This window comes from Chroicocephalus ridibundus, chromosome 22 (genome assembly GCF_963924245.1).
Source record: "Chroicocephalus ridibundus chromosome 22, bChrRid1.1, whole genome shotgun sequence".
Lineage (NCBI taxonomy): Eukaryota > Metazoa > Chordata > Aves > Charadriiformes > Laridae > Chroicocephalus > Chroicocephalus ridibundus.
The window spans coordinates 1,118,475-1,133,079 of NC_086305.1; the positions used below are offsets into that span (position 1 = coordinate 1,118,475).

The 14,605-nt window shown below is 61.0% G+C and overlaps 1 protein-coding gene across 4 annotated transcripts; it reads left to right on the top strand.

Moving 5' to 3' along the window:
• The first annotated feature begins 787 nt into the window (after positions 1-787).
• On the top strand, positions 788-12,044 carry HDGFL2 (HDGF like 2). Of its 4 annotated transcripts, none has more exons than XM_063358288.1 (16): positions 788-922; positions 3,505-3,581; positions 3,663-3,801; positions 5,691-5,870; positions 6,262-6,378; positions 6,547-6,618; positions 6,850-6,997; positions 7,218-7,293; positions 7,384-7,669; positions 8,319-8,416; positions 8,926-8,996; positions 9,342-9,412; positions 9,642-9,743; positions 9,841-10,054; positions 10,768-10,891; positions 11,088-12,044. In XM_063358288.1, the coding sequence occupies exons 1-16, from the start codon at positions 851-853 to the stop codon at positions 11,182-11,184; spliced, it is 1,944 nt and encodes a 647-aa protein (XP_063214358.1). In that variant the 5' UTR covers positions 788-850; the 3' UTR covers positions 11,185-12,044. The 4 variants fall into 4 exon arrangements, with proteins under 4 accessions (XP_063214358.1, XP_063214359.1, XP_063214360.1 ...); XM_063358289.1 differs by having other exon boundaries at positions 11,091-12,044; XM_063358290.1 differs by lacking the exons at positions 3,505-3,581; positions 3,663-3,801.
• The last annotated feature ends 2,561 nt before the right edge of the window (positions 12,045-14,605 follow it).

Here is a 14,605-nt window from a genome sequence, read left to right on the forward strand (position 1 = left end):
ACCCTATAGCCCTGTCCCTTACCCTATAGCCCTGACCCCTACCCTATAGCCCTGTCCCTTACCCTATGGCCCTCACCCCCACCCTATTCCCCTGTCCTTTACCTTATAGCCCTGACCCCTACCCTATAGCCCTGTCCCTTACCCTATGGCCCTGACCCCCACCCTATTACCCTGTCCTTTACCCTATGGCCCTGACCCCCACCCTATAGCCCTGTCCCTTACCCTATGGCCCTCACCCCCACCCTATTACCCTGTCCTTTACCCTATGGCCCTGACCCCCACCCTACAGCCCTGTCCCTTACCCTATGGCCCTCACCCCCACCCTATTCCCCTGTCCTTTACCCTATAGCCCTGACCCCCACCCTATAGCCCTGTCCCTTACCCTATGGCCCTCACCCCCACCCTATTCCCCTGTCCTTTACCCTATAGCCCTCACCCCCACCCTATAGCCCTGTCCCTTACCCTATGGCCCTGACCCCCACCCAATTCCCCTGTCCTTTACCCTGTAGCCCCGTCCCTTACCCTATAGCCCTGTCCCCCTCCCTACACCACTCTCCCTTACCCCACAGCCCTGTCCCCCTCCCCAGCCCCGACCCCACCCTCTCCCCCGCCCCCCTTGGCCACGCCCCCTCCTCGGCGCCTCTGGCGGTGCGGCCCAATCCCGCTATCCCGCCGTGCCTTCGCCTCGCTCCTATTGGATGAGAAGTCGGAGGGACGCGACGCAGAGCCAACAGGAGCCGCCGCCGCGGGCGGGGGCGGGACATCCTGCGGGCCGGGCCGTCCCCGCCCCGGTGCCCGGTGCTGCCCGCGGCCTGGGCCTCCGCCGCCGCCGCCCCGCCCCGCGGCCGCCATGCCGCACAGCTTCAAGCCCGGAGACCTCGTCTTCGCCAAGATGAAGGGCTACCCGCACTGGCCAGCCCGGGTGAGACGGCGGGATCGCGCCGGCGGGGGGACCCACCGGGGCGGGGGGGCGGGGAACCGGCGCGGGACGGGGATCCCGTCCTGGGATGGAGATTCTGCACTGGGATGGAGGGCCGGTACCGGGAGGGGGAGCCGTACCGGCTCCTGTCCCGCGGTGGGGGGCCCGTAGCGGGATGGAGATGTATAACGGTTCCCGTAGCGGGATGGGAACCCATTACCGGCATGGGGTGTCCCGTACCGGGACGGGGGACCTGGTACCAGCACCTGTCCCGGGACTATGGGCCCGGTAGCAGCATGAGGGTGTTGTACCAGCACCCATACTGAGATGGAGATCCCGTAACAGCACCCATACCAGGATGGGGACCCAGTACCGGCAGGGAGCATCCTGTACTGGGGTGGGAGAACCTATACTGGTATCTATCCCGGGATGTGAACCTGGTACCAGCACGAGGGACCAGTCCCAGGACCCATACTGGGATGGGGAGTCCTGTCCCAGCACCCGTAACGGGTTGGGATGTCCCATATTAGGATGGGAAGTCTCGTACCCGCACCTGTACTGGGATGGGGATCTGGCACCATAATGGGATGGGAGGTCCCATTCCAGCACACATACTGGGATGGGCACCTGGTACGGGAATGGAGTGTCCTGTACTGGAATGGGAGATACCGTGGTGGCACCTGTGCTGGGGTGGGAGCCCAGTACCAGGATGGGGTCCTGCACTGGGATGGGGATCCCACCAGCACCCATACTGGCACTGGGGCTCGATCCTGGGAGGGAGGTGCCATGTTGGCACCTGTACCAGCATGGAGAAACCCAGACCGGGATGGGTGCCTGGGACTGGAATTGGGGTCCTATGCTGGCACCTATACTGGGAGGGGATCTGGCACCAGGGTGTGGGTCCCACACTGGCACCTGCACTGAGGGAGGCGGGGGGGTCCCACAGTGGTGCCTGTACTTGGCAAGGGATGGGGGAGACCTGGGGTCCCCTTACCAGGAGGGTGTTTCCCCCTCCTGCCCTGATGGCACCCTGAGCCCTCCCTTACGACCTGCATCCGGGACCCCCTTGGGGTGACTGAACGAGGCCTTAGCCCTGCTGCATCCCCAGGCCCAGGGACCCTCTCTCCTGCTGGGGTGACCCCTGCCACCCCCATCCTCTGCTGCACCCCAGGGGCCCTGGTGCTCCAGGCACCCCAACCCCATGGAGGTGTCCCCCCACAGCCCCAGCACCCTGGAGGAGTCCTGCCCTTCACTCTCCGTCTTCATCCTCATCCTCCCACCGCCCAGCATGACCCTGCCTCTGCAGAGACCCCCCACATTCCCCTTCCCAGCCTGGATGTCACCCACCCTCTGTCCCCTGCTGGGGTGAGGACAGAGCCGGAGTCCAGGGTGGTGTCCCTTGTTGGGGACAGGACGGGGGGACACACGCTGGGGACAGTGCCTGGATGTGACATGTGCGGGGTCTGCGGCTGAGCGCTCGCGAGGTGCAGGATCAGAGGTTGGGAGGTGCGGATGGGGCAATGGAGCTCATGTGGTGGAGGGCGACAGGTCCTGCTGGCCGGGTGACAGTGTTGTGCCGTGACGGTGCCTGGAGGAGACCCAGCGGAGTGGGAGCCGGTGTCGGCCATGCTCATGAGGGGACCGTGAGGTGGCTCGGGGGCTTGGACGGGGGGTTCTGCGGTGGTCCGCAGCAGCAGCTGAGGGTGAGGCAGGTTCGTCCACAGAAGTGTCCGATGGCAAAAGACTGGCAGGTGGAAACTGTGCAGGACTGGGGCCGGCAGGTACCAGGGAGGCTCAGGGTGCCGGAGACGACGATGCTTGGCCACACCACGCCGTGAGATCTAGGATGCCATCCCTGCGCTGTCATGGCTGACCTGGCGCCGAGAGGACTCGGTCCTTCCAGGAGAGCCCTCGCGCTGCTGGCATCTGCAGCCCTTCCTGCTTTTAGCTCGCTTGCTCTTTTGGGGACGGCTCCCCCCTTGCCCCGAAGACCTCCCCAGCACGCAGGGCAGCCCCTGCGCACCCCGAGGCCCCCACCTGCAGCTCTGCCCGCAGCCCTTGACCACCTGGAGCAGACAGACGGGCGCTGGAGCCAGCGCGTGGGAAGAAGACGGGGTGCCCCATGCATCCCGCTGGCAGCGGGGCTTTTCCTGCAGCCGGTTTCCAGCCAGGAAGGACCCTCAGGTCGCCCCATCGGAACCCCAACCCCGTGCTGGAGGGGGCTTCCCTCGGGCATCCCCCCCGAGGCGGCTGGTGCGATGGATCTCTGGGGAGTAGCACAAGGCCCGCGTTCCCCTGGGCGTTGAGCCTGGCGGTGGAGAGATGACCTCGTGCCAAGCTCTAGCTGTAGAGCATCCGTGCCGGATCCCTTCTGTTACTCTTCTAGAGATCCCGCCGGGCTCTGACACCGCAGTGGGACCCTTGTGCATAGCAAGGTCCCCGTCCCGGGTGCTTTCTTGCCGCGCTTGCCTGCAAGCGGGTGCGGGTGCCGGAGGCCAACGCTGCTAGCCGGGGCTGACGTGCCTCGCAGAGGACATGCTCAAGCCGCTCTCTCTGACCACCTCCTGCTTTGGGTTTCCTTTCAGATTGATGACATCGCGGACGGCGCTGTGAAACCCCCACCGAACAAGTACCCCATCTTCTTCTTCGGCACCCACGAGACGTAAGCGCTGCCTCGCTCCCCTCTCTGGGCTTTGCCCCGCTGCCTCTGTTCCGGGCTCACCTCTGCTTTGTTTCTCTCCAGTGCCTTCTTGGGCCCTAAAGATCTCTTCCCTTATGAAAAATATAAAGACAAATATGGGAAACCAAACAAGAGAAAAGGCTTCAACGAGGGATTGTGGGAAATCCAGAACAACCCTCACGCCAGTTACAGTGCCCCTGCGGTGAGTGCGGGCCTCGCGCGGCGGGGGGGCAGCGAGGACGTGGGCTGCCAGCGTCGCCATCTCTCTTTTCCTCCGAGCCGCTCTCCTCCTTTTTCTGCTTCTCATTGCTACGGTGCCTACGCGCTTCCAGCTCGCACATTGGCTTTCTCAAGGTTGAAGTAGCTTCCCTTCCCTGCCCTCTCCCTTCCTGAGGGACTCAGCACTCCTCTTCCTCCTCTGGAGGAAGGCGCCTTTACCCCATCTTTGAGGTGGAACCGGGGATGTGCTTTGTGCCGCTTGCCCAAAACCACGGAGGATTTTGTTGTCAGAGTGTGAACTTGAAGTTTGCTCATCCCTGTCTCCCAGGCCTGCGTGTGGAGTGTTGGGCAGTCCCCTTTTCACCCATTTCTGAGGTCCCGAGCCAAAAGGCACTGGGCTGCTCCTTCAGCGGTCTCCAGAGCAGGTTGGGAGATGGCTCTTTGCTATCAATTGCTTGCGTGGGCATTTCGTAACCGTAATTGTGTGATACAATTTATTGTATAGCGATCTTCAAAGAAGGCATCCAAAGCAGCTTCATAGGCAGTTGGTCTGAAGAGGCAGAGGAAGGTTTTTAAGGTGAGCTACAAGGACAAGGTTGTCTGGAGGTAGGCAGGCTCAGGGAGTGACCCCCCTGGCTGTGCCACCGCCAGTGCAGGAGAGAGGATGTGGTTTGAGTAGCTGTGGGAGATGGTCAGACACAAAACTGCAGATGTAGAATAAGGTGAGACTATGGAGATGCTTGAAAACCTGGAGAACGATTTCAGCTTGTTGGGCAGGAGGTTGGTGATGGTGAGGGAGGCAGCACCTGCTTTGTCCAGGGACTCCACTGTGAACTCACAGCAGGGGTAAGAAACTTGTTGGTGAGGGGCCTACTGGGATTGAGGGACCGAGATGAGGCCAATGGCCCAAGCAAAGCTGAGGGTTCACCAACGCCAATTGCACATGTGGCCAAAATACCTGGAGGAGCAGAAGAAGAGATTGAAGTAGAGGTCTTTTTTTGGTCTTGAGACCTAAATGGAGCGAGCTGCCAGGAACAGTCAAGGATGAGGAGAGGCTTTCCAGCAGGAAGGCTCCAGCACTGGAAGAATCCCAGCTCTAGGAAACCCCTTGGGCGCAACGTTCTTACCTGAGGAACCTCATGATGGGCTGGTGAGAAACCAGGAGATCTTCCCTACGTGAGAGTGAGGGAACGGGACACAGGACATCCCAACTGGGAAGAGCGGTGGCCACCACACTGGACTCCTCGTGTGGACCTTTCCCATGGGGAAGGCACACGATGTGCTGTGGGGTGAAGCTGTCTGAGAAGGAGGAGGCCTGACCCAAGTCGAGGACTGGCTGCCAGCCCACTGGAGGAGAACGGCTGCTCCCTGATGCTGTAGGAGAGGCTGGACCGAGCCACCCAGCTCCACTTGTCTGGCGCCTTTCGGGCAGAGGAGGGCTGGGGTCCGCACACCCAGGAGGGGCTCGGCTTCTCCGGGGGTCTTTGGCAGAGTGCGAGGATGAGGAGAGGGGAGTGAGGTGGCAGTGGCAGGTGGAAGCTGAGCTGGGGGATCCAGAGGGAAGGTGTTGCTGGTGGTCTCAGGGTGGTGCGTGAGGGACCTCGGGAAGGGCATGCAGGGGAACTAGAAGGGGGTCGACTGAGCGTCCTCATTGGAGGGCTGGTCACGTTGTCCCCCTGCCCCAGAGCTGTGCTGAAGAGTTCTATGCTGGGAGGGGAGGCTGCCCCACGCTCCTCTGCATGCACACTCTCTGCTCAGCACTGCTGTCCATCGCTTCTGACCCTTTTGTGCCACTTTTCTCCCTGCCCCCTGCCCCAATGCACCACAGGCCCCTTGGGGTGATAACACAACTCTTGTTTCTGCTGTCTTTAGCCTGCGAGCTCCTCCGACAGCGACGTTCCTGAGAACGACCCGATGGGAGGAAGCGATGCAGGTGATGATGAGGAAGATGCTGCCATGGCTGCAGTTGCCACGGAGAAAATGGAAAGTGATGAGGACTCAGATCGAGGCAGCGACCACAGCGGGCTCAAGCGAAAATCGCTGGCTATGAAAGTGAGTGTGGGCTGAGGCGGTTCCACGCAGCGGGGCCGGGAGGGTGTCCTGGTCAGGAGGATGCCAGTACGGTTGTTGGGTCTACCATACAGCATGTCAAACCCACTGTGGCTGGAGGTGGTGAAAAAACCAACTCCCTCTGGATTCTCCATTGGGAAATGGGGTTCAGAGTGTGTTTGGGGGTCCCACAGCTGTCTCGTGTTGTGGGATGGTGGGATGGACAAGTCCTGGAGATGTCTGCAGCCAGGAGCTTCAGAACTCTTCTGAGTGCACATGGCTGCTCTTGCAGGGCCAATCAGGAAGAGTTGGGCAAAGCCCTTTCCCAACAAGTGTTGGCTTTCTGCTGTGGGTGGAGAGGGCTTCTCTCACATTTTCACTTCTCACATATCAGATGCCGGTGGCAAAACGTCCTCGGAAATCCTCCAGTGACCTGGATCAGGGCAGCCCCTCCCTGACAGAAGAGGAGAACTCGGAAACATCTTCTGAGTCGGAAAAAAACAGCGACCAGGTGAGAGTGTTTTGGGATATGCTTGTATGGAGGCTGGCAGGGCGGTGGGGAAAGGGCTGGAGGAAGAGCATCACTGTCTGCAGGGGCAATGGCTTGAGGGAACCTGACTGGCTTCTGAAACTGTTGTGAGACTGTTCTCCATTTCTTCATATCTGTGTTTTCCTCCAGGACTTCACTCCTGAGAAGAAGCCAGTGGCCAGGGCACCCCGGAGGATGCCAGCAGCAGGGAGGAAGAAGAAGGTAAAAGACCCCTGGTCTGTGGTGCAGCGGGAGGAAAGCTGGAGTCTGGGGTCTGCGCTGCTGGAGGGGAGAGCAGGGGGTGGCAGGGCTCTGCCATGGGCTGGATGTAGGTTCAGTGCTAGGAGGGACCTCACTGATGCCTCAGCAATCCAGTTGTGTCCCGTGCTGCTGTGTTTTGGGGCTGAGCCGCTGCCAACCCCAACCCGGGCCAACCCTACTCTGTGCCTGCAGAAAGTGGAGTCCGGTTCTGACTCAGACTCCAAAGTGGACTCGGATTCGGAAATGGGAAATGCAACTGTGGACATGACCAAGTCAGACTCTAACTCCGATTCAGACTCAGATGTGTCTGTGAAGAAGGCTCCGCGGGGCAGGAAGCCAGGTAATGACAAGGAAGCTTCTTCCACCACTGCTGGGCCACTGCTGGCTTCCTTGTGGGAATGGAGAGCATGTGAGGTTGGGGGCTCCTGAGACTCTGGGGTCCCCTTCTCTCGTGGACACTTCCAGCTCACATCTGAATAGCCCTCTGCCCCCCAGTTTGGGGCTGTCTTAACAGAGGAACAACCAGGGCTCCTGCTGAACATCTCCCTGTTGTCTTGCAGCTGAGAAACCCCCTCCCAAGCCCCGTGGCAGGAAACCGAAGCCCGAGCGTGTCCCGACCAGCTCCAGCAGTGACAGGTGAGATCAGCTGGGACACTGTCACCCTCGGGGCTGGGATGGAGGGTCACCCACCTCCCAAAGGGTCTGAGCGTGCTCTGTCCTTTGCAGTGATAGCGATAGTGACGTGGACCGCATCAGCGAGTGGAAGAGGCGAGATGAAGAACGACGGCGGGAGCTGGAGGAGAAGAGGAAGAGGGAGCAAGAGGAAGAGATCCGTCGGCTCCGGGAGCAGGAGAAGGAGGAGAAGGAGAAGAGGAAGGAGAAAGTGGAGAAGAGTGAGGAGGTGCACTCAGACTCAGACAGCAGTGCAGAGGATGAAGTGGCCAAAAAGGGACGGAAAGGCCGGGCCAAGGCCCCGTCCTCCTCAGACTCTGAGCTGGAGGTGGAGAAAGAGGTGAGTACAGAGCCATGGGGAGCTGGGGACAAACAGACAGCCTGTCATCTCCCTGTGAGAACAGCAGGGACCTCCAGGAATGACAGAGACCTGCTGTCTTGGTCTTGTGTTACCCTGAGGTGGTCCACGTGGCACTGAGAAGGGTTGTGTCCGTAGGCACATCCATGCCAGCTCTTTTCCTGGTCTAGAACGCCCCATCCAGCTGTGGGTCTTACACCTTCATGGTGCTCTCCTTCCCACCACAGTCATCAGATTTGCTCTGCCGCTCTCTGCGGCGGCTGGGGGTGCAGAGGGCTCTTAGGAACCACGCTGCCGTGGTCAGAGGCATGGTCCCCCTTTAGCCTGTGGAGGGGGGCCGGGAAAGCAGCACAAAGATCTTGAGGTCTGGAAGGATGGGTGGGTCTGCTAGTCAGGTACTGCAGGCTGGGTGGGCCACTTGTACCAGAATATTTACTTTTGGAGCAGCACATCCTTGTGCTGCAACCAGAATCCTTTTTTATCCCATGCAGGGCATGCCCCTGCACCCAAACCATCTCGTCACAGCGGTGTGATGGGCGCCGAATCGTGCCCAGCTGGGGCCATGGCACTGTCTCCCTCCTGCAGTGGGGAGGGCTCTGCCCGTCTCGCCTGCATTGTTCTCTCCTCCAAGGTAAAGAAGCCAGCGAAGAAGCAGCCCTCCGAGTTGTCAAGGAAACCAAATCAGAAGGAGAAGAGGGGCCGCGCAGAGGAGAAACCACCACGGAACAAGTCAGCATCTCCCCCCCCTGCATCAGTGCTTTCTTCCTCTAAGGACAGGGCTGTTCCTCTGCTGCTGCCCAGCCCTTCCCAGGGTGGGAACTGGGCTCCCGTGGAGCTGCCCCTGGGCCAGCAGCACCCGTGGAGGGTCCGGGCTCTTACCTCCCTTAGAGCTGAAGGGGCTGGAAGGGGTGTTGAGGGGGCACCAGGTTGAGCTTCCCTCGTGTCTTCCATCTCACAGGGGAGGATCCTTGGGGTACTGCTTTGGGGCTTTGCCTTTCTGCAATCCCGGGAAGCTGGGGCATGGGGGAGCTGCTGTCTCAGGGCTCCTGCCTGCCTGCGAGCTGCGAGATATGTGTGAAAGCGTGGGTGGAGCATGGCAAGGCTCTACTGCCCGGCTCGCGCCCTCGGGCAGGCCGGGGAGATGCACTGATGTGTGCATCATCACTCTTCTTGTTAGCCCAGAGGCAAGCAGGGGGTTTCACCTGAACCATCTTACCTCTTTCCTTTTCCTCCTACAGGCCTTTGAAAGTGGAACGAGGCCGAAAGAAATCTGACCTGATCCCTGAAAGGAGGATGGAGAAGAAAAAGGGTGAGAGCGCCATTGCTTGCTGTCACAGAGGTGGGGAGAGGGAGAGGAGAGATCCAGGGTGGGTTCCCCCATCCCAAGGAAAGGGAGGGATCTTTCCCAGAGGGCCTTTCTCAGCACTGCTGTGGTCCCAGCATTGCGTTGGGAAGTATTTACAGGGTGTGCAGAGGCAGTGAGCTTCCCTATACACATCCCCTCCCAAATCTTGGCACATCCCAACCCATCCTCTTCAGAGAGGCCCCTGGGGCTGTGTTTGACCTTGGAGATGCAGGAGGAAACAAACCCTTGCTGGGGGAGAGGTCCTGGGCACTGGCCTGGTGCCTCGACCTGTCTTTCTTGCTGCTCCAGAGCCCACAGTCGAAGAGAAACTTCAGAAACTTCACAGCGAGATCAAGTTTGCCCTGAAGGTGGATAACCCGGTGAGTGCCTGAGAGGCTGGCGTGGCCTGGGAGGTCCCTGCTCATCACGTCCTTGGCCACGGCATGAGCCTTGCCCAGCTGCGACACCTGGGGATGCTCAGCCTGGCTGAGCCTCCTCCTCCCTTTCTGGGTGCTGGGTGGCATTAGGGGACCACGCTCCATGCAGCGCTCCCCAGGTGCCCACAGGGAGACTTCCAGGCACCTTCTGATCTTGGTGCCGTCCTTGCAGGACATCAAGCGGTGTTTGAATGCGCTAGAGGAGCTGGGCACGCTCCAGGTCACCTCTCACATCCTCCAGAAGCACACCGACGTGGTGGCTACGCTGAAAAAGGTAGGGCAGAGGCCTGAGTCCCTGCCTGGGAGGAGCCAGGAGCCTGCTTGGGCCACCCTAGTTCTAATGGCATCCCTTCTCCCTCTTTCTGGTGTAGATCCGTCGCTATAAAGCAAACAAGGACGTGATGGAGAAAGCTGCTGAAGTCTACACCCGGTTGAAGTCGCGTGTCCTGGGACCAAAGATGGAGGCGATCCAGAAAGCTAACAAAGCTGGGCCTGAGAAGGACAAGGGGGAGGCGGAGAAGGGCCAGGAGAAGCTGTCGGGAGGGGAGACACGGAATGAGAAGGGGGAAGAGGAGACAAATGCTGGTAATGCTCCCTGCACGTCTCAGGGCAATTCCCTGCTGTCCGGGCATGTAGTGATCCCAGGGCCCTTCTTGGGGCACAGCACATGCCGCTGGGGACCAGGGACACGAACAGGGGTGGCTTTTGGCCTCGGTGGTGGAGGGGGTTGGCAGCCATGCGTGGCACCTCCAGTTCCTCGTTTGTTGGAGTGCAGGAGTGGCAAAAGACTGACTATGGAACGCCCGCGGCAGTGAGAGCAGAGGGCAAACCTCAGCACCCACGCCCTGGCTTTGGGTGCCTTTGGGCTGATTTTTGGCCCAGGATGGCTCCTCGCTGCCAGCTTGAGCACTGGTCCAAGGCACCAGGGAGACAAAGGAATGCAGAGACGCCCTTGGACGCTGGCTCAGGGTCTTGCGCAGGCAGCTGGTGACGGGGATCTTCCACCATCCTGGCCGAGTCCCTGCCTGGGGACGTCCTGGTAATGCTGCAAGAGCCTTCCCAGAGGAGCCGATAAGGAAAATCTGCCATGGGCCTGCCTCGGGGATGGGGGGATGGGGTCTTGGGGCCCTTCTCGTAGCTGTCGGGGTCAGGCCAGACCTGGAGTCCCCTCAGTCTTGACTGGGTGTCCCTTACCTCCTTGGGTCAGCCTGTGGCTGTGGGTTCTCAGCTTGCCCAGCCCCTCGTGGGTCGGAGTGAACGTGGGGACTCAGGTGTCTGAGCCTCTCTCTTCCCTTTAGACTTGTCGGGTCCTGTGAATGGCGAATCCCTGTCCCAAAAAGCGGAGGGCACGGAGGAGAAGGACAAAAGCCAAGGGCCAGGAGCCAGAGAGACGGACGGATCCACCGAGGAGACCCACAACAAGTGAGTGTGCGAGGGACAGAGCTGGGGGCTCGGCAGCTCCCTGGGATTCAGTGCACGTCCAGGCTGGGCTCTCGCATGGATGATCTGGGGGGGGGATTCATGGGTTGTGTTGGGCTTTTATCGGCTTGGAAAGGAGCCTGGGGTGCAGGAGAGGGGCGGGGGAGACGCTGGCTGAGATGCCTGTGCTCTCCCCCAGCAGCATGCAGGACTATCCCAAGGCCGAGCGAGCCGTGCCGGAGCGGGAGAGGGCTCGCGGGGAGTCAGAGGCTGTGGATGATGCGGAGGAGAGCTGAGGAAGTGGCTCCCGCCTGGAGGAGGAGGAGGCAGCAGTGGAGGGGCTGCGAAGGGAGACCAGCCTCTGCCTCCTCCCCTGCTTGAGTTACTTCACTAAGTCACACAGTAGCTGATGTCCTAGGTCTTGTCCTGTGCCCCTGGCCCCGCGAGAGCATCGACCGCGGGGGAGGCTGTGCTGGTTGTCTGTATTTGTCCCCTCTTTTTTTTTTTTTTGTTTGTTTTGTTTGGGTTTTTTTTGTTATTTTTTTTTGGGGGGGGGTTGTTTGTTTTGTTTTTCCCTCCTACCTAATTTCTTGTGATTTCAACCGACATGAAATGAATATAAAGGGTTTTTTAATGAAAAACACAAGGAGCCCTAGTGTCTGTTTCTTGAGGCATTGCTGACTGTGACAAGGGGAGGGCAGGAGCAGCCCCCTGCCCAGGGCCCCGTCTGGAAAACACCCCCAGGGGTCCTCCCCTTCCCTCTCCTACGGGCCAGGACCAGGCACCCATGGGTGTCCCTGTCTCTGCTGGGTCCTGGCACGGGGAGCGGGACAGCCTCTGGGCTGCTTTCTGCTTGATTTTTCCAGCTTCTCTGCGCCCTGTTCCCCACCATCACCTTCTCTCCAGCCAGAGGCTGCTGCTGGAGCCGGGTCCCTCAGCACCAGGGGAAGCAGCAGGGCTGGGCACCAGGTTTTGGGTTAAAAACAGAGTAAAAATGGTCTATTCTCTCTCCTCTCTTGGCCAGGGAGGGACTGAACTGTGGCAGCATCCTGCCTTGTGCTGGGCAGCATCTTTGTCTGTTTGTCCGTCTGCTCTTTCGCAAAAGACCCGAAGCTTTTTGTACACGTAAAATAAAGATGTTCCCAGCTCAACCAGACGCTGAGTCCTCGCGTCCTCTTTGTGCCAGGGCGGAGGGAGGATGCCCCGACCCCGCTTTGAGGCTGCTGTTGCTGCAACTCTGCCCTGGGGAGAAGGGTTATTTCTTTTTTTTTTCCAGGGCTGATTTCACACTCCAGCCCTCGGTAAACAAAACCCAAATAAAACCCCCGCAAAAAAAAAAAGTCTTCTATGCCTCTTGCCCAACTGCTGGGAAGCGGGAGGCTTGTGTGAGCCCCCGCCTTGGGGACAGCGGGGATTTAAAGGCAATACAAGGTTTGTCTGTCCCCCCAAAAATCCCTCATTTCCTTTGGCTGTTGCAGCCTCCATCGTCACGGATGACAGCACAGGGGTGACAGAATAAAGACAAGACAAGGACATGAATGTGAGCAGAGCCGTTAGTGACACCTGGGATGCAGCGGGGGGCGTTCAGACCCTCATGGCTGTGTCTGGCTGAATTTGGGGCACCCTTAGTTTTGGGGGTGTGGTGAGGTGACGCGTAGTGCTGCCATCCCGGCATCCTCCAGCCACGGCAAGCTCAGGTGCTGGAGCGTGAACACCACCAGAGTCTCCCAGGCCTGGGCCACCACCTTGCGTCCCCGGGCCACCACGGTCCCCAGCAGCTCCCACAGGGACCCAGCCTGGCTGACAGTGGCGTGGAGCTTGGCCATGCCGCTTTGGGCTCGCCACACTGCCTGCACCAGGGTGTCCTGCAGCCGCTGCGCCAGCATCCGACCCACGGCCAGTGCCTGCAGCATCATGGGGGTCCCAGACCCCTCGGCTGACCTTGCCTGGCCGTGGGGACAGGCAGAGTGTGGGCAGGGGTCTGCCTGCGCTGCATTCCTGCACTCCCACGGCTCCTGACTGTTGTGGAGTGGCCCCTCCAAGCCTTCCTGCATGGCCTCCACCTGCGGGAGCAATGGCACTGTGGGCACAGGGGTTCCCAGGCACAGTGGGGATCCCCCTCCCCAGCACCACAAACCGTTGGCTCTCACCATGTCAAGGATGTGCTGGAGCTGGGTGAGGAGGTGGTGGGCATCCAACCGCTCCTGCCAGAGCTGCTGCAGCAGGGCCAAGGCTCGGCTCCTGGCGTCCTCCGAGAGGGAGCCGAGGGGAACGGGGTGGCCGTGCCGGAGAGCCCCGGCCGACGCCAAATCGAGCCCCTCTGCAGCCTTGGCCTCTGCAGGGGAAGAGGTGCTGGGCATGGGGTGCCGGGGGTCCTGGCCCCCAGCAGCATCCAGGGTGAGGGAGATGTGGGGACCCCCCCAGCAGCATCCCGGGGCAGGGGGGACCCCCCAGCAGCATTGTGGGGCAAAGGGGACTTGGGGACCAGCAGCAGCATCCCAGGGCAAGGAAGGTGTGGGGACCCCCAGGAGCATCGTGGAGTAAAGGTGACATGGGGACCCCCATCAGTGTCCCAGGGTCTCTTACCCGCCTGCCTCTCGCCCAGGGGCAGGTAATGGTTCAGCCACTGCTGGGACGAGTCCAGTGCCTGCTCCACGTCCCGGAGGAAGAGTTGTCGTGCCCCCACCGTGGGGCCCAGCAAGGTGCGGAGGGTGGTGGCCATGGCCGAGGAGATGCTGGTGCTGGTGTCCTTGGGGACCCTCGGCTGCAGCGCAGGACACCTTGGGGCAGAGCCTGCAGCACCCTGGGCACAGAGGGGATGCCATCACACACACACACAGGATTGGGTCCCCTCCAGGGACCTGCGGGACCCCAAGCAGGGGCACAGCCCCTGGGGACAGGATACCTGCTCAGGTGGCTGCAGAGTCACCTCATCCACGGGGTCCTGGGTGGCTCTGCCTGTAAGGAGTGCGGGGGGGGCGGGGAGGAGATGGGGGAAATGGGATGGGACACAGGGCTGACACCCAGTGTGCAGGTGGGTGCCACTGAGACCCAAGTGCCACCTCTGGGCCAAGCCATGCCCACAGGGGGACCTCAGTGCCCATCTCCTCCAGGGTGCAGGGGGGGGGGGCTGCTGGCAGGATGGGTGGGACATGGCAGGCTGTGTGGGGTGAGGCGCTGAGCTGCTCTGGGGGGGGCGCTGGGGTCCTGCTCAGCCCCTGATGCCAACCTGCACCCGGGAATGGTGCCCCAAGGCGGCCATTGCCACCAGTGGTGTGGGTGGTGGCCTGGTCTGGGGGGAGAGAGCAGAGGACCTGGGGTGCTGCCACTCACTCCCAGGGGGATAAGCAGCGCCCTACACCCCACCACCGCTGGGATAGGGGCTGTGTCTGAGCCACCCTCCATGGGCCTCATTCTGCCCCCAGGGCTGGGTACGTGCTGGTGCCACCTCCTGTGCACCCAGGGCAGGGGACAGCAGCAGGGGGACAGGCTCGGGGTGTCGCTGGGGCCAGGACATGGGTGGCTGCTGCTCCAGAGCACCTCCTGCACTCACCCTCAGCCATGTGTTCTGCTCAGGGGTGGGGTGGAAAGAGGCCGCTGTGCCGGGCACTCAGCACCCGGCTGTCCCCCCGCCCTGTGACTCCGTTAGAAGCCCCAGCCCCTGTGAGGTCATGCAGGGCTGTGACATCATCCCTCCTGCCAGCAGCTCCCCTGCCT

Coding starts and splice junctions, on each gene's coding strand:
- HDGFL2 (XM_063358288.1), top strand. CDS start 851: ATGCCGCACAGCTTCAAGCCCGGAGACCTCGTCTTCGCCAAGATGAAG. Junction 5,871..6,261: donor GAAAATCGCTGGCTATGAAA/GTGAGTGTGGGC, acceptor CTCACATATCAG/ATGCCGGTGGCAAAACGTCC. Junction 6,619..6,849: donor CAGCAGGGAGGAAGAAGAAG/GTAAAAGACCCC, acceptor CTGTGCCTGCAG/AAAGTGGAGTCCGGTTCTGA.